General features: G+C 55.3%; 1 protein-coding gene across 2 annotated transcripts in view; it reads left to right on the top strand.

The window, feature by feature from the left end:
• Positions 1-16,791: 16,791 nt before the first annotated feature.
• Positions 16,792-18,555, top strand: part of LOC113219936 (rab effector Noc2-like) — a 5,128-nt gene continuing 3,364 nt past the window's right edge. The window contains exon 1 of one of the 2 annotated variants that reach the window (XM_026448358.1): positions 16,792-17,245. In XM_026448358.1, the coding sequence (XP_026304143.1) occupies positions 16,921-17,245 (325 nt within the window). In that variant the 5' untranslated portion in view covers positions 16,792-16,920. Of the gene's footprint in view, positions 17,246-17,537; positions 18,545-18,555 lie in introns of those variants that run through there. The other variant, XR_003306942.1, reaches the window with a different exon arrangement.

Raw genomic sequence — 18,555 nt, 5'->3', positions numbered from 1 at the left:
AAAGGGTGGGTTTTATTTATTTATTTTTTTAGCTTTTGTTTTAGCAATAAAAATAGGCTCTCACCCATCACTCTGCATGGTACTTTCTTAAAAGAATATCATGAGCATCCCTTCAGGCCAACAGATACAGATTTTACATTGTTCATTTTCATGGCTGAGTAAAATCCGACAATGTAGTGTATTATAATGTAATTAATCACCTATTGATGGACATTGAGATCAATTTCTAGTTTTTTTCTTTTTTTTTTTTTAATTTTTTTAATTTTAGAGTCAGGGTATTGCCCTGTCACCCAGGCTGGAGTGTCGTGGCGCAATCATGGCTCACTGCAGCCTTGACATCCTGGGCTCATGTGATCCTCCTACGTCAGCCTCCCCAGTAGCTGGGACTACAGGTGCACACTGTTGTACCCAGCAAACTTTTAAATTCGTATGTTTTTGTAGAGATGGGCATCTCACTGTGTTGTCCAGGCTGGTCTCGAGATCCTGAGCTCAAGCTGTCCACCAACCTTGGCCTCCCAAAGTGCTGGAATTACAGGCATGAGCCACCATCCTTGACCAAAAAGATGATTAAAAAAAATTTTTTTTTTGAGGTGGAGTCTCACTCTGTCACCAGGCTGGAGTGCAATGGTGCAATCTCGGCTCACTGCAACCTCTGCCTGTCAGGTTCAGGCAATTCTCCTGCCTTAGCCTCCTGAGTAGCTGGGACTAGAGGCACGTTCCACCATGCCCAGCTAATTTTTTGTATTTTTAGTAGAGACAGGGTTTCGCCATGTTAGCCAGGCTGGTCTCGATCTCCTGACCTCGTGATCCTCCCGCCTTAGCCGCCCAAAGTGCTGGGATTACAGGTGTGAGCCACCGCGCCCGGCCTAAAATGATTTTTAAATATTCATAAGGACGCAAGTGTTCACAGGAGCATTATAACCAAAGAGTGGCAACAACTCATAAGTCTGTCAGCTGATGAATGGATAAAATGTGGCGTAATCACACAGTGGAACATCACTCAGTCATAAAAAGGAGGGAAGTGCTGATCCACGCTGTAGCCTGGATGAACCTTGAAAATACCATGCAAAGTGAGTGAAGCCGGGGACAAAAGGCCACGTGGTGTGTGATCTCACGTATACAAGCTGGCGGGAACAAGCCAATGCACAGAGGCAGAAGGTCGATGGTTGGTGGCCAGGGCTTGGGGAGAATGGGGAGGGCCATGTGGGCTGACTGCTGGCGGGCACAGCATTTCCTTCAGAGCTGATGGAAATGCTCTGAAACTAGATGGTGGTGGTTACACAAATGTGTGGCTACATGAAAAACCACTGGATTGTGTACCTTCTAAAGGTACATTTTATAGCATATAAATTATGTTTCAATTTTTAAAATTCGTAAGGTAGAGAATGGCTTAACAACAAAACTCTTTTTTTTTTTTTTTTGAGATGGAGTTTCGCTCTTGTCACCCAGGTCGGATTGCAGTGGTGCGACCTCAGCTCACTGCAACCTCCGCCTCCCGTGTTCAAGCGATTCTCCTGCCTCAACTTCCCAAGTAGCTGGGAGTACAGGTGCTCATCACCACCCTTGGCTGATTTTGTATTTTTGGTAGAGACGGGGTTTCTCCATGTTGGCCAGGCCGGTCTTGAACTCCTGACCTCAGGTGATCCACCCACCTTGGCCTCCCAAAGTGCTGGGATTCTAGGCGTGAGCCACTGCGCCCGGCCAAAAAACACTTTTTAAGAATAGCAAGGGTAGGCTGGGTACACTGGCTCATGCCTTGAATCCCAGCACTTTGGGAGGCCAAGGCAGGAGGATTGCTTGAGTCAAGAGTTCAAGACTAGCCTGGGCAACATAAAGAGACATTGCCTCTACAAATAAATTTTTAAAACTTAGCTGGGTATGGTGGCACATACTTAGCCCCAGCTACTCAGGAGGCTAAGGTGGGAGGATCACTTGAGCCCAGGAGCTTGGAGCAGCAGTGAGCTGAGACCGCACCACCGCACTCCAACCTGGGTGAAAGAGTGAGACCCATGTCTCTCAAAACACAAAACAGAATCGCAAGAGTAGTGGAAAGAACTGTCCAACCAAATTGTAAAGCTTTCTATAAAGTTACTGTATTCAGTAAGAACAGTATAGTATTGTCAACAGGATAAACAGAATATTTATTTGCAGAATTAATCAATAGACAAATGGAATAGACAAGAATAGAGAAACGGTAGCCTGAGAATGTACGGACGCCAGCCATAAGTTGCTTTTCAACTCAGTGAGAAGCTAACAGACCTGTCTTAAAATGGAGCTGGTGCAATTAGATTTCTTTCTCCTTCTAGGTGTATCCAGAAACACATCACACATAGATAAGATCGAAATGTTAAAAATAACACAATGGAAGTATTAAGGGAAAGAGGAGACGTGTTCCTGTCCTCTGTGTTACCTCAGGGAGAGCCAGCGGCTGCGCTGCAGATGCAGGACAGGTGCGCTGACTACCTGAGTTTGCTGCTCTCTCCCTCCCCTGGACGCTGGGTGTTGATTCTGGCCGAGGATTTGCCTGCACCCCCCCTTGGTGGGTCTCAGCAGGGCATTCCTTCTTTCCCCAGGAGGAGTCGGGGAACGGCATGGCCTGAGTCCCTCTTGGTACCTGGCCCCAGGATCTGCCTCTGAGCGATGTGTCTCCCCCTCCACCTGATCCCTGCCAGCCGTGTGTGCTCTGCCCTGTCGTTCCTGGCATATCGTCGCGCGTATATGACAGCAGGAAAGTCAGCTTTTGCATGCAGCCTGGTCTCTTCGGTCCCCTGTGGTATATGAGGTGTAAATGGTGGCACCGGTGCTGCAGTTTCTGGGGTTGTGACACCATTAGAGCTGGGCTCACCCCCTCTGCAGGCTTCTTTCCTTCGAGCTGGATTCCTACCCTATGCACAGAGAGAGAGCTGCTGCAGGTGGGACTTGAGAGTAGCCACACCAACCTGGCATATTTGAGTAGCGAGAGTACATCTTTTCCTTATAAAATACGGAGCTCAGAGGCAGGAGTGACGGCTTCGGTCCAGGAGCTCAGCGATGCCAAGACAGACGTCTTTGCAATTCTTCTGTTTCCCTTATGGTCACAAGACGGGTGCTGCAGTTCCAGCTGTCACTGTAAAGAAAGGAACGATAGAGGCATGGCTGGAGGAGCAAGGCTGCCTGCAGTCGTTACGCTGGAAGTGATTCTCAGATGGAACGTTCTTCGTCCCCAGTGCCCAGGACAGTTAGCAGCCTCCAGAGCTGTGACCCAGCGGCACCGCTGCCTAGGTCTGCCGCAGAGGGAGTTAGTTCCTTCTTTTCTTCTTTTCTTTTCTTCCCTCCCTCCCTCCCTCCCTTCAAGACAGGGTTTCACTCTGTCACCCTGGCTGGAGTGCAGCGGCTCAGTCTCAGCTAACTGCACACTCGGGCTCAAGCAATCCTCCCACCTCCGCCTCCCAAGTAGCTGGCCGTGTGCTACCGCACCGGCTAATGTTTTTGTAATTGCAGAGATGAGGTGCTTCCACGTTGCCCAGGCTGGTCTCGAACTCTTGAGCTCAAGGGATCCGCCCGGCTCAGCCTCCCAAAATTCTGGTACTACAGGTGTGAGCCACCGTGTCTGGCCTGCTCTGTCATTTCTGTCTGCCTTTCTCAATGGCGACTGAGTGCCTGACACCAGGGGCCTGAAGCCCGTGTCCTGAGGGCTTTCTGGGACACGTGTCCTTCTCTCAGGTGGGAGCCAGGACCTCTGGATTCATGAGGTTTTACCATGTGGACCTCGGCCTGGGGTCCTGGGGTATCTTCGAAAGCCTTGTCACTGGGCTGTGGCCTGGCCAGATTTGGGGAGGCCTTCCCACTTTGCCCAGCACCATAAAAAGCCCTGCTCACAGGGTGTAAATACCCATTTCTTCCTCATGTCCATGCCCTTAGAGAGGAACCGAAAAGCTCCCAGGCTGGGATACAGGCACCTCTGGCTGTGGGGCAAATTCCTTTTCCTTTCTCTGCTGAGGCCTGGGTCATCGTCCCTCCTCAGGCCTCTGTGCAGGAATCCTGCCGCCTCCCGCCCTCCATCCTTCCCCAGAGGGCAGCGCAGGCCTCCTGGGGGGCTTTGAACAGGGTGGCACACTGGTTCCCTTCATGGTCTCTTCCAGAAAAGCTCTTCCAGGCTTTGGATTTGTCCCAGATGAGGAATTTCAAGAAAAACAAGTTTCACGATCACTTCAGTGGCTCCCTTAATGTCAGACAGGTTTTAAAAATCCTAAACCGTGGTCCTTTTCGTGGTGGGGTGAACGTAAACTTGAGGGTTCTGTGTGGGTTGGACAGTCTGGTTCAGCTCAGGCCACAGATGTTGACCGGGGCCGCCCTTCCCCAGTGAGCCCCCCACTCACCTGCCGCCCCCAGCCCACGCCCTCTACCTGTCTTCCTGGAAAAGCTGAGTCCCTCCAAGCGTTACTAGCCCCAGCGCTCTGTGACTCACGGCCGTTAACCCAGCTGATGCTCAGAGCAGCCTCCAGGGCAGCTGTAGACGGAGTGGAATCGACTCTTCATGATGGATGAGGCGGGGAAGCCTGGCCAGGGTCTTGTGGGTGGTCAGGCTGTGCCCGAGAGGACCCGGGATCCCGGCTTCCGAATCCCAGCGAGTGCCCCACCCGTGGCAGAAGCCGTGTGGAGTGAGGCTCTCGCTCAGCTCCCACGGTCACTGGCTTTTTCTTTTCTGACTGTTGGGGGTTTTTGGTTGTGAGGATCAGGGACCTGAGGAAGGTTCTCCCAGAAGCGGGGTGGGGGACAAGGGTGGGAGACAGAGGCTGGCGAGGCCACAAGGAGACAGACGAGGGGCTGAGCTGCTTCTACTGGTGCCAGCTCCATGCTCCCGATGGCCGCTCTGCAGCCTGCCCACCCTCCAAGCCAACATCTGCCCCGCCCCACCCTGCTCTCAGGACCCCACGCCCATACTTGGGAGAAGAAGCGATTGGCCCAATTATTTCTCTTCAGTGTTCGATAGTCACACATAACGGACGGCATGGCCGGCTAAGGCCACTTTTCCCAGAGCAGAGCTGAGGCAGGGCAGGGGACATTTAGGTTTCCTGCTCAACAGCCATCCAACCACAGAACGGAGTGTTTTGCATCTGACGGAGGAGTGAGCTCCCTGTCAATGGGAGCATTCAAGCCCAGAGGCGGGAATTAGAGTGGGGTCCTGCGGGTCGGAAGCTATGAGAAGCTCACCGTGGGCTGGCACCGTGTCTCCAGAGTTATGCCCAAGTTGGGAGCAGGGCTGGCGCAGGGCGAGGCCTTCTGTGCTCCAAGATCAGGGAAGCCGCGTGGCGCGTGCAAGCTTCGAACCCGGGACCCGTCTTGTTAGTGAGTGCAGAGCCACCGCCGATGCGAGCTTCGGATCCGCGATCTGTCTTGTTTGTGCAGAGCCACCACCGACCAAGCTTCGAACCCGGGACCCGTCTTGTTTGTGCAGAGCCACCGCCAACCCAGGCTTCGAACCTGGGGCCCGTCTTGTATGTGCATAGCCACCGCCGACCAAGCTAATAAGCAGCCCTGTGGCTGCTGTTTTTCCATCAAACGCATATGCTGTTTCCTGACTTCTTCACGCGGCGTGCTATTTATACCAGCCGATCCATTCATTCTTAATGAGGTGCAGTTGTGGATTGTAGAATGTTTTATTTTCAGACAGGATCGCTCACGGCCCAGAGCCAGCTGCTGCTATACTGCCTTCCTTCTCTCTCTGTCCCTGAGAGATTTGCATTTTGAACGCTCAGCCTCCCTCTCCTCACCCCCAGCCCACTCCCTACCCCAGTATTTTGCTAGCAGACTCTGGATTTGCCATTTCTGTCACCTATACCAGCCGCGGTACGCGAATTCCCCACAGCCTGCAGAGCAGCTGGGAGTGTGTATTGTGCACATCGGGGCCGGGGGGCTGGAGCTTGCAGAGGGAGGCAGAATGGAGTAGGAAGGCCTCCGTGTCGGGAGGTAGTGCCGTCTGTCCTCCGGGACCACACATGGCCTGTGTTATGGGTTGCAGACTGGTGGAGCGGTGATTCAGTCTGGCCTGCTGCTTAAAACCCATTGTCACCTTGTTTAAATGTGGAGAATTCTCATTTTTTAAAAAATGGAGCTCTGGCTTCTTTTGGGGAAATCAGAAAGTCTGCCGATACCTCCCTGCTGGGGGAAGTTGGTTGGGGTAAGTGGCCGCTCAGGAGAAGTTAGTTGGTCAGGGTAAGTGGCCTCTCCCTGCTCGGGAGGTTGGTCAGGGTCAGTAGCCGCTCCCCGCTCAGGAGGTTGGTCAGGGTAAGTGGCCGCTCCCCGCTCAGGGAGAGTTAGTTGGTCAGGGTAAGTGGCCGCTCCCCTCTCAGGAAATTGGTCAGGGTCAGTAGCCGCTTCCCGCTCGGGAGGTTGGTCAGGGTAAGTGGCCGCTCCCTGCTCAGGGGAAGTTGGTTGGTCAGGGTCAGTAGCCGCTCCCCGCTGCAGTCTCCACCTGGCCCTATCATCTCTGACACCCTTTCAGCATCTCTGTTGCAGTGTATTTAAGAAGAAAGGGAAACCATTCTTGTGACACGTCCCTATGAAAAGAGAGAACAGAAGATAGACCAACAGGGACACCTGTTGCAAGAAAAATGGGCATGCTTCTCTCAGAAGGGAAGGGTCCTCACGTCCAGCTCACGTCACTCCCTGACCTTCGCACCTGGCCCGTGGAAGGCAGGGGCCTGACCAGGTCACGTCTGCGTGTCTGGACTCCTAACCCTGACCCCTTGATCCTGCCCCAGTGGCTGCTGTGATCATAGAGGTGGCTTTTCCAGCAGGGCTTACAGTCCCAGCCCCTGCAGGGCAGGTGTTTTCTGGGGGACTCCTGGGCGGCACAGTCTTGGCGTTGGAAGTGCTTTTTCCTCTCTGGGTGTTGGTTCCCCCACGAGTAGACTGGATGGGGGCTGGGACGGAGTCTGTTCTCTCCCAGCATTCACGTCTTACAGATCTAAATCCAAGGGAATGAAGCTTGCGGAGGAGTTCCAGGCAGGTGGTAGAGCAGTGGCTGATAAGGCAGCTATCGGATCAGCCTCGACTGGAAAAGCCCAGCCCCATTTCCACATTGGCCCCACCCTCTTTGCACACACGAAATCCCGTCAGACCCACCTGGCATCGCTGCTGTGCTGTGATAAACGCTCACTAAGTGCCGTGAACTAACCAAAGCTTCCTTCCCAAGTCCTAGCCCAGGAAGGCCTCTTATGCTCAATTAGCACCTTCTCCGTCTCGTTCATTTTCCTCCCTGCATGGGTTCTCTGGTCCCAGGGAGCTGGAAGTACCTGGGATTTTTGAAATATAAAGCTAATAGAAGCCAACACACACACACACATGCACACAGGCCAGAAAGGACTGTTTAGAGACAAGGAAGGGGGGAGTTGTCTTTGAACCACCTGAGAACCGCTCTGTAGGCCCCGTGTGGCACCTTGAAAGCCACTGACTCAGATCTCCCTCGTGCAGGTCTGCTGTTTGGGTCAAGAAAACAAACAATCAAACAATGTCATAGACAGTCGTGTCTGTGGCTCTGGTCCAGCCAGACGTTTGGGGAGTGAATGTCATCCATCCCAGCTGAGGCAGGGCGAGGGGAGGGGGTGACGCTGCACTGCCCGAGGCCGCGGTGGGTCCCGCCGGGAGAGACACTGACAGTGGGCCTTGGTCTTCTCAGGCAGCTGCCATTCTGCCAGGCTCAGCAGAGGCTTGGGTACCCTTTGCCTGTCTGTCTGTGCAGGTAAAAGGGACAAGCTTTGGCCCTCGGTGCCGAGGAGTCAGATAAAAACAGCAGCAGCAGTAGTCGTCGTAGATGACGCGGTTGCTCGTTGCAGGCTGCGCCGGGTGCATCTCTGTTATTTCGTGTCATCCCCTAGCAACCTGTGATGGAGGCACTGCTATTGTCCCATCTTACAGAAACTAAGTCCCGGAGAGGTCAACGAATCTGCACCGTAGTCTCAGCATGGAAAGGCAGAGAAATACCCGCAGCAGTCAGGAAACCGCCCTTTCCGTAAATCTCTGGGGAGTAGAGGCCCGGCCGCATCCTGCATGGCAATGTTTTGAAAGGGAAGGCCACACACGAGTTTGTTTTGACCTTTGGAGCCCTTGGTTAAGCCAGATACAAGCTAAGCTCGGTGATGATGGGCATGAATGGAGAGGCCACCCCCAGAGCAGAAGTCCGGAGCACACATGAGCTACTGTTGCTTTCCTCATCTGCTGCACCCGACCCTTCCCCCAGCAGCCCACCTGCCTGTTGGGGGCCTTCTCGCTGGCTTAGAGATTGATTTCCAGGAGAAGGCCTTCATTCGCCACACCATGGAAGTCAGGAGCGTGGCTGTCGCCTCTCATCTGCCCAAGACCCGGGGGCAACCTTGGCTGACTGGTCGAACCCAGCTCCAAGGTGACATCTGTGGGCCCCTTGCCTCTGTCTTAGCTGAACTGGGAGAGTGGAGCCCAGCCCCCAAGGGCCAGCCTCTGGCTTCCTTTTGGTGTGCAGAGCTCCCGTGTGTGCCTGGCGTGTGAACCTGGCGTGTGTGCCCGGTGTGTGAACCTCTGGCCCACGCTAGGCCCTGCCTTGTGCAGTGAAGCACGTCCGTCTCCAGCCGCTCACCTGTCTTGGGGACTAAGTGAAGTGAATAAATCGGGGCCTCCCTGCCCCGTCTGACTCCAGCCAAGGCCTAGGAGATAACTGCCCTGGCTCCGCGCAGCTCGCAGCCCTCTCCCACGGCCTCCTGTCCGTCACAGGTGAAGCCTGGGCTTGCACGTGGAGCTGAGCTGATTCCCCGCTGGTGTCCGGAAGCAGCGGGGCCCTGGCCTGCACACAGGAAGGAGCGGGAGGGCCTCCCTGCCTTGCTTGCCCCTGGGGTAGACAGGAGATCCAGGCAAAGCAGGCAGAGCCCACCCCATACCTAAGCTCTGACCACAGACCCCATGGGCCTGAGGAGGGACTGAGATTCAAGTCCAGGTGGGGTAAACTGAGGCGCAAACCCAGAGGCCAAGAAAGCAGGGCCCTGAGGATATGTGAGAGACCTGGGGAGGGAAAGACGGAGATGGAGACGCAGAGATTCAGAGAGGCAGATCCTGGAGAGTGAGAGGAGCTGACACAGCAGGAGGAACCAAAAGACACTCAAGAAGGCTCCGAACGCACCAAGACACAGACACGGAGGGAAATGAAGACAAGAAATTCAGAGAAAGAGGGAGATTTTAGAAACATCAGCAAGAGGCCGGGCACGGTGGCTCACGCCTGTGATCCCAGCACTTTGGGAAGCCAAGGCAGGTGGATGGATCACTGGAGCCCAGGAGTTCGAGACCAGCCTTGACAACATAGCAAGACCCTGTATCTATTAAAAAAAAAAAAAAAAAAAAAAAAAAGCAAGAGAGGCAAAAAGAGATGAGGTGAAAGAACAACGAAGGCCCAGACACACGGAGAGAAAGGCTGGAGTCAGGACACACACAAAAGCACGCCCTGCACCCCAGCACAGCTGTGGGCAGGAGGCACAGACTTGCTGTGCTTCATCTCTGTCATAAACCAAAAGTCATCATCGTCCCTGACAGCACAGACCACACCCAGCCCAGACCGGGCCATGTCCCCTGTATGCCTAAGCCTGGAGCCTTTCTCCTGAGTCAGCGGGACTGTCCTGGCCCCAGAGGAGTCCACTGCCTGGCCTTGGCTTTTCCTGTTCTCTGCCCAGGATGCCTGGCACGCCCCAGCCTCAGCGTTTGTGTCTAAATTATACCCATCCTTAAATCCCACCTCTTCCAGGAAGCCCTTTCTGACTGCCCAGCTGCCTGGAGAGTCCGCCGCCCTTCGCGTTCTCTCAGGAGGGAGCAGTTCTTATCTTCCATCCATCCACCTTTCGTTCTGTCTGGAGCTCCTCAAGCGATTGCAGGGACCACAAGATTTCAATGCTGGTGACCACATCTCTCTTGATTTGAGGATTTGTCTTCATTATCGGTGCCTCCTGTCTGTCTCTGGGCCTGAAGGAGGGAGTAAATGAAAATCGATGGTAAATGAATAAGCAAGCACAGGACACCCTCCTCCACTCCCGAGATGTGGATTCCCAGCCCTGTCTGTGCCCCGTCCGCTCCCGTGCCTGGGGCTGTCCTCGGGGGCCTTTCCGTGGCAGCCTGGACGGGGGACCGAGGAAGGAGGGCTCCGCAGGTACCACGCCCTCTCCCGCCCTCTGAGGTAGTCCTGAGGCTGTCAGGGGCGGTCAGGTTAGTAGCCAGCAAAGGGCCAGACGCGCACCCGTATCTCCTGACTCCAGGGTCCCTGAGGGAGGGAGGGGCAGGCTCCGAGCCTCTTCTGGCTGCTAGTGGGCTTCTCCCTAAGAGGACAGGCTCTCTAGGCCTCGGAGCCCCCTTTCTCCCTTTCCAGACCCTGCAGGAGTTTCCAAACCAAAGGAGGAGCTTGTTTCCCCAGCCCTGCACCCGGCCCGGAGGTGGGTTTGGAAGAAGAGCAGGCTCTGTGTGAACCGAGCGCGCGCCCCCAGGACCCACTCATCCGTGTCCATGGAAGCAGCCTCCTACAGCTCCTCCCCGTTCAGCTGTTTTCTGCCCAGGCTGAGGCTACCAGCTCCCCCTCCCTGAGTGTCCCTTTGGGGGAGGCTGTGAGAGGCGCCTGGCACCCCTGAGATCCCTCCCTCGTGGCTCAGACGGGCTGCTTGCCCTGCTCTCGTCCTGGAGGAAACCTCAGCTCTTTGTGGGGTGGAGGTGACAGACGGGGCCTGGAGTCTCCTTTCCCTCTGTGGCCAGCCCTTGCTGACCCAGCCGGCCCTGCTGTCTTTGTGCAGTGTGGTTTCCTGTCCTGGGGAGGAGTTTCGGGAAAACGGCAAGTATTTCCTGAGTACCGCTCTGTCCAAAGCCCAGCAGTGGGGCCGCATATTCAGGTATGGCCTCGACCTCGAGTGGCGCCTGAAGCTGTTGAGGAAGTCAAGGCAGGCGTGGGTAGGAGCTGAAGTGCAGGCCAGACAGCATCTGGGCGGGGAGAGGACGGAGGGAGGTCGCGTCTTCCCTGCTTCTTCCCGTTGGCATTTCGCCCACAGGGTTGAGGAGACTTTTCAGCGGAGAAATTATTTGAATGGGTTCCTCGAGGGGGTGGATTAGATTCAAATTTTTAAAACTATTTATAGGCTCGTACAGCCTTTTACATTTGCAAAGCCGTTTGTCCGGTGGTGGTTATTTCTGTCTCCATTTTACAGATGGGAAGACTGAGGTTGAAGGAGATTAAGGTGTTTGCCCAGGAGCATCCGAGCCAGGACCAGAGCTCAACCCTAGCCACTGAGAACGAACTAGAGTTCTCCCCACACTGCGGCCTCTGCTGCGACAGGAAAGGGGTCCAGAGGGGGCGCAGAAGAGCATGGTGGGGAGACCGAGAGGGGACTGGCCGCGTGGAGAGAAGGATTTCTGAGCGGGTGGAGCCGTTAGGGTCAGGCAGGACCCTGGATAGCAAGGCCTAGGTTCAAATCCCGGCTCTGCCTCTGAATGGCTGCTGAAGGCACCCTGTGTCCTGGGTGTCCTACAAAGCCCAGTTTGGGAATCCGCGTAACCTCAAAAGGGGTGAGTCCACCTGCGAGGTTGGCCTGGGCACCCCAGGGCCAGCGCTGTGCTATGAGGCGTCTCCACTGTAACAGCTTTTGCCTATCAAGCACCTACCACAGGCCAGATGCCGACCGCATTCTTCTTTTGACCCTCACGACAACCCGGGGTGGGAGCCCCCAAGCCCCCTTTCCCCAGGTGAGCGCCTGAGCACACAGGTAAAGGACTGCTCCAGGGCCGGACACTCACGCCTGTGGTCTCAGCACTTTGGGAGGCCGAGGCAGGAGGATTGCCTGAACCCAGGAGTTAGAGACCAGCCCTGGCAAATAGGGAGACGACGTCATTACGAAAAATGAAAACTAGGAAACTGGCCTAAAGTCATACCGCTGGGAAGTGGCAGAGGCAGGGCACCAACCCAAGTCTCAGAGCCAGAGACTCCCCACCCCAGACTCCCGTCCTGCTGCCACCAAGATGGAGCCACGGCCTTGGGAGGCATCTTAGTGGGACTTCAGGCCCCATATCCTACCCTGTGTGCAGGTGGAGCGGCCGTCCCCTGTCCCAGCAGGGACCGACAGCCCTGCATCTCTGCAGCTGTGCCTGCCTGATGGGCTGGAGACGGCTAATTGGGAGTGTCTACCCTCCCCGAGGCCTTATCATCGTTCCTTTACATTAAGAGCATTTTTTTGTTTTGTTTTTAGTCTGCAAAATTTTCCACCATCTGCTTTGCCTTGGCAGAATGTTTGCTGAAAATATCTCTCTTCCTCTATAATTCCCATAATTTCTGGGGGCTTTGGGAGCCTCCAAGCAGAGCAGTGGTAGCTCACAAGTACCTCCCAAACTCACAGGCCGCTGGCTCTCCTTGTACCGGCAGCAGAGCTGTATGGCCCAGAAGGAGCATTTCCCCATCGCCAGACCAGGGAGGGGCACTGGGGCTGTCTCCACCAACGGGCTGACCCGAGGCTGAATCCCAGGATTCGGACCCAGGGTGGGTGCCCAGGTCAGCCCCTGTGTTTTTGTAGCAAAGCCTGGAGAGATACCTTGGGGCATGGAGAGAGGTGGTGGCTGAGCAGAGCCTGGAAGCAGGGCCCCCGCATCCCAGGGCAGTGCTGTGAGGCCACACGGCCAGCGAGACCCTGTCCCCTGGACCATCCCAGGCCAGGCATCTCCACAGTGCAGCTGCCGCCCATGTCCTTTGAGGCGCTCAAGACAGAGTTTCCAGAAGGAAAGACTCTTCCCCCCGCTCCATGTACCAAACTCTGAGTTTCCATGGCGACAGTCAAATTGCAAATGCAGCCAAGAGTGAGCAGGGGAAAGAAAAGCTGGCCTCTCCCCAGAGAAGTGGGCACGGCTGGCGCTGGGGCTGGCCGCTGCTGCGGATGAACGCCGGGCAGGCAGGCAGCCCTTCCGGGCCGCGGTGGGGAAGCCTCAGGGGTGCCAGGTCCCCAGCAAGTGGCTCAGGCCCCAGTGGTGAGCCTGGGAGGGGGCTTCTCCCCACCCCTGCCTCTTGGTGGCAGCTGGGTGGCTCCATCTGATACTTCTTCCTCCGAAAGGCGTTTGGGACGGCCTTCTCCCTGGTGTACTCCCGTCTTCCATCTGAAAACTCAGGCGTGGGCAGAATACAGGGCTCGTCGGCGAGCCATCCCAGACTCAGCCTTTGGGGAATTAAAGAGGAAAAAATATATCAGCCTTCAGACACAGCGTGTTGTGTTGAGGATGGAAGAGCAAGGGCCAGAAGATGTATGAGCCTGAAAGCTTTGTTAATAGGCCTGGAAGACTGACAGTCACAGCTGCTGTGCGGGGAGAAAGGTGGGGACGGCAATCGAATGGCAAATTAGCTGAGGTTTGGGTTTGACGGTGATATTTCACCGGAGGGAGGAAGAAGAGAAGGCTTCCCCCTCTGCAGCCCGAGGAAGCCAGGAATAGCCGGGGACACCGTGCTTGTGCCGGGCCAGGGGCTTCTCAGCAGGGTTTGCTCGGTGGGGCCCGTCTGCCCTGCCAGTACGTGCCAAGGCCGCTGCGGGCACTGCTGACTTCCTTTGGTGTATTTCTCTTGAGTGGTGTTTATTAGAGTGGATTAGAAATGGGATTTGGGTCTGTACCACAAAGACCTCTAAGCCCCAGTCTGAAATCCCAGACACAGCCAGCAGAGATGCTCCAGCCACGGAGAGGCTCTTCCCTGCTTCTTCATGGCTGTGGCCCTTTGGCGTCTATAAACGGAGACGAAGAACAAGCTGACTTAACTCGGGGAACGTTTCTACGTTTTATTCGTTAATCGTTGTGCACACGGGCACCCCATGGAGACTAGGCCAGGTGGCACCCTGACCCTAACTCCACCTCCAGGGTTGCTGTTTTGGATAAAATGCACAAGTCATAACAAACGCCATCCTCACGACATGGCACGGCACGGTTCGTTGTTGTCTTGCGGTTTTCGCCTGCTCCCAGCCCAGCTCCATAACCTTGTGTGACAGATGACAGAACAGGGAAGAGTGGGGAGATGGAGGGTGAGCCTATCTCCCTAACCCCAGTCCTGGGACATCCCATCCCGTCATCTCCGTCCAAGTCCTTTGGCGTCTGTCCCTTTGCACCAAAGGAGCCTGGCACTGCGTGGCACCACAGAGCCCCGTGCCCGCCCCCAGCCCCGGACCGTGTAGATTTTGCATATTAGCCGTGGGGGAGATGGGACATTCCAAGTCAGGAAGCATGACTGGACCTCCCATAAGCATCTCTGCCAGAGAGAGGCAGAAAGCAGTGTGGAGGCGAGCTGCCCTGCCCTCCGCAGTACTGTCCTCCTGCTGGACACCTCCCTGCTCCCGGGAGGATGAGCCACAGGCCTCTAATTTCACCGTAGCTGCCCCAAGGGCAACATGGAGAACGACTTGCTCCAGGAGCCCAACAGGAATCCCTGGCTCCTTCCCACCTCCTCCTATCCCTGTTTCATGGGACCCATGAGGTTGGCATCTAATCAGTGAGTCAAAACTACATACATGCGTATAAAACGGACGTCCACGAGGTCTAGTCTTGGTGGGTTCGTGATCAAAGCAGCTCAGTCCAGGACCCAAAAAACAATCGCAAAATAAGGCAGGTTTTCCTCGCATTTCTCAAATACTATCAAGAGGGCACACAGACCACAACCATGCCCCGTCCCCGTCTCCTCTTGCTGCTGCATCACAAAAGTCCAAGGAGCCAAAGCACAACTCTTACCCCGGAGAGCAGGACAGAAAGAGGCAGAGCCTTTGAGCACATGGAGGAAGGAAAGGCCAGGCCCAGCCCCACGCTCATCACTCCTGCCCCAGTGCACAGGTCAGGGCCACAGAGAGGGGAGCCACAGAGAGGGGAGGCCACAGAGAGGGGAGGTTATAGGGAGGAGAGGCCACAGGGAGGGGAGGCCACAGGGAGGAAAGGCCACACCAGCCTCATTTGCATGTGCAGTTTGGTCCCCGCCCTCGAGGAGCCTCATGACCTGCTAGGGGAAGCAGACATGCAAACAGCAGAAAGTGGTTTGGTGCAGTTGTAGCAGAGAGCACAGAGCGTTTGGCCAGCCAGCGCACAGGTGAGATGGGCTTCCTGGAGGAGGCAGTTTTCTAACTGATCCAAGAGAAGACAGGTGGGCAGGGCAGAGGCAAGCCAGTCCCAGTGGGAGGTGGTGGCAGGAGCCACAAGCCGCAGGAGGCTGGAGGCACCCAGGGTGAGACGGCGAGGGGCGTGGGATGCAGTTGGAAGTGTAGACAAAGGGCAGGAGCCCAGTGTGGTCCTGGGGACATGGGGAGCCTTTAAAGAGGGTGAAGCTGGGATCAGCCACCCTCGGTATAGACAGATTTTGTTTCCAGTCTTATCTCCCACCAGCGAGTATCATGGCTCAGGGCTGTTTGGAAGACGGAGGAAGATGGTACTCAGTAAGGGCCCAGCACAGTGCCTGGCATAAGAGCTCAACCCACCCTAACCTTCCTCCGTAAGCACCAGTGTTCTGCATTCCCCAGGGAACACCCTGACAGGCACCCTGACTCCTGCTCCGTGTGCTGAGCTTTTCACTTGTAAGAGCTGGTTACCCTTGATCCAGACCTTTCTGTGCAGTTATACTCGGTATTGCAATGATATCACTTGATTAAATGTTATGCAAATTGACGGGAAGAGTCATAAAAGAGAATTGTTTCATGAAAACTGAGACTTTGGAAAGTCGTTTTTGTTTGTTTGTTTGAGACGGAGTCTCGCTGTCGCTCAGGCTGGAGTGCAATGGTGCGATCTCAGCTCACTGCAACCTCCATCTCACGGGTTCAAGTGATTCTCCTGCCTCAGCCTCCCGAATAGCTGGGAGTACGGGAGCCCGCCACAACACCAAGCTTATTTTTGTATTTTTAGTAGAGACGGGGTTTCACTATGTTGGCCAGCCTGGTCTTGAGCTCCTGACTTCAAGTGATCCACCCGCCTTGGCCTCCCAAAGTGCTGGGATTACAGGCGTGAGCCACCGCACCCCACCCTGGAAAGCCTTGATGGAAGAACTTGCTTTATAAAAATCTGTGGAATTAGGGGTGGGCAGGACAATTAGGGGTGAGAACCAAGAGGAAGAAACGGAAAAAGGAGGATTCTGCGGTTGTCCTGCTTTGCCAGGGTCTGTGGGTCCCGCTGCAATTCAGAGAAACTGCAACTGGGGTCTCAGACAATGCAATACGTGTGCAGTTTATACCTGAGAGACTGTGCGGACCAGTCTTGCAGAAGCACCTAAGCCTGGCATCGAAAGATTGGTGAATGGATGTACATTTCCGTGTTTAAAATAGAACGTTTAAAGGGTAGCTGAATCCTGTATTATGACTCCCACTGTTGATTACTCAGCCAAATACGGTTTCCATTTAGTCCAGAAAAGAGAGTTTCTCCACGGTAGGTGTTCACTGTGACATATCCTCGCCTCCCCTTGCTGGGATTCCAGCCCCGTCTGTCTGGCTCCCTTCCGCATTTGCGAGACCCCACTGTGCGTTACTGGATGAACTGGGATGAGAGCCCAGGCCTGCTGGCTCCCAGTTCAGTTCTTGCAGTGAAATCAGAGGGTGGTGAGCAGGCTGCTCACCGTGGAACCAGCCTGCTGGGAGGAGAATCCCGGCTCTTCCACTACAACTTGGGTGTGTGCCCCTGTTTTCTTGCCTGTGAAATGGGGGTCACACTGTTTCCTACCTCACAGAGTTGTTCTGAAGCCTTAGTGAATGTGTCTATGGAAAGTGCCTGGAATGCTCCCCGAGGGTCAGCTCGGACTCTCCCAGCACCCGCACCTGCACCCACAGAGCAGGCCTTGGGCCTCGTGCCTCACGAGTGGAGGCCTCAGAGCTGTCCCATCTGTACCGCAGTGAGAATCAGACTCTGCCATGGCAAGCGGGTTCTGGTTCTGCCAGAGGAACTAGAACGGGGGGTGGTATGTGGAGATGGCTGGCCAACAGGCGAACTCTCTCTGCTGGTCATGCAGAGCCCAAGTCCCAGCCTCCTCACACCAGGACTCACCTCTTTGGCCGGCAGAAGTGCGTGTCCTCCCATCCCCAGGCCGTTGTCCCGGCCCTGGCCCCTCCGCCCGTGCCTGCAGGCAGAGGCTGGTCGAGTGACCTCCTGTGCTGTGGTCTGTCTCTTCCAGTGGTTTCCAGCGACAGTGACAGTGACTCAGATCTCAGCTCCTCCAGCCTAGAGGACAGACTCCCGCCCGCTGGGGTCAGGGGCCCGAAAGGCGACAAACCCTGGAGGGAATCAGGTAAGGTGGGGAGTCAAATGCTGCTTATTGGCTGGGTGCGGTGCACTCCAGCCTGGGCAGCAAGAGCGAAACTCCGTCTCAAAAAAAGAAAAGAAATGAAATGAAACTATTAGGCTGGGCACAGTGGCTTATGTCTGTAATCCCAGCACTTCAGGAGGCCGAGGTGAGCGGATCATGAGGTCTTGAGACCATCCTGCCCAACACGGTGAAGCCCCGCCTTTACAAAAATAAAAAAATTAGCTGGGTGTGGTGGCGGGTGCCTGTAATCCCAGCTACTTGGGAGGCTGAGGCAGGAGAATCGCCTCAATCTGGGAGGCGGAGCTTGCAGTGAGCCGAGACCGCACCACTGCGCTCCAGCCTGGGGACAGAGTGAGACTCTGTCCCCCCACCACACCAAAAAAAAAGTGCTGCTTATTTCCGAGGCCCCAGGGACAGAGTGGCTTTGCTGCACCTCGGATTGCTGCTTCCCAGCGGGTGTCCAAGGAGTTCTACACCTGGAAGGAGAAACGGGCCTAGGGATGGGACAACGAGGCTCTTTGAGGCTCCTCTGTATACACAGTGGGGGAAGGAGAGCAGGCAAGGGACAGGAGCCAGGGCCAGCCAGGCCACCGCATGTCCTTGGCTCACACACCTGGGACTCCTCCCACGCCCACCTGTGAGTGTTCCCAGCAGAGAGTTCGCCTCCTGAATCATGAGAGCTGAGAAAATCAGGTACAGAACTCCCTGCACTAGGTCAGTCCTGCCATGAAACCACCGTGGGGTCCCCAGGACCTGCTGTGACCTCTGGGCCTGCATTTCCTTCTCGTTAGCAAGTGGGACAGAATGGGTGGCCTCCAAAGCGCCTTCTGATGTGGATATCCCTGAACTCACCCTCTGGGACTGCTGTATGAAAGAGAGTTAACTGGGGCATTGAGACTGGTGCAGAGAAGGCCTGGGAGAGGCAAGGAAAGACATTTTCCTGTCCTTCAAACACACGAAGGACTTCTGGGAAAAGGGCTTCAGTCAGTCACTCCACAGGTCGGAACTGGGATCCTTGACAGAAATTTCAGGGAGGCCAATTTTAGTACGTAAGAAAAAAGGGTTCTGTAATAACTGCCCCAAATAGGAATGAAATGCCTTGGGGGTCCTGTCTTGGGACCAAGACTGGGTTGGGAATGGAAGTTTGAGCTAAATCAGAGCTGGCAAAGGCCTGGCACACGTACCACCACCCCTGACTTCCGTGACCATGGCAGACATTACTAGGTGCTCGTGATACTCTTTCCACAGAGCCCTGATCCGTCACCATGCAGACATTACTAGGTGCTCGTGAT

This window comes from Piliocolobus tephrosceles, chromosome 16 (assembly GCF_002776525.5).
Source record: "Piliocolobus tephrosceles isolate RC106 chromosome 16, ASM277652v3, whole genome shotgun sequence".
Classification (NCBI taxonomy): domain Eukaryota; kingdom Metazoa; phylum Chordata; class Mammalia; order Primates; family Cercopithecidae; genus Piliocolobus; species Piliocolobus tephrosceles.
The sequence above is the reverse complement of the archived record's forward strand: the minus strand, read 5'-3'. Positions and strand labels throughout refer to the sequence as shown.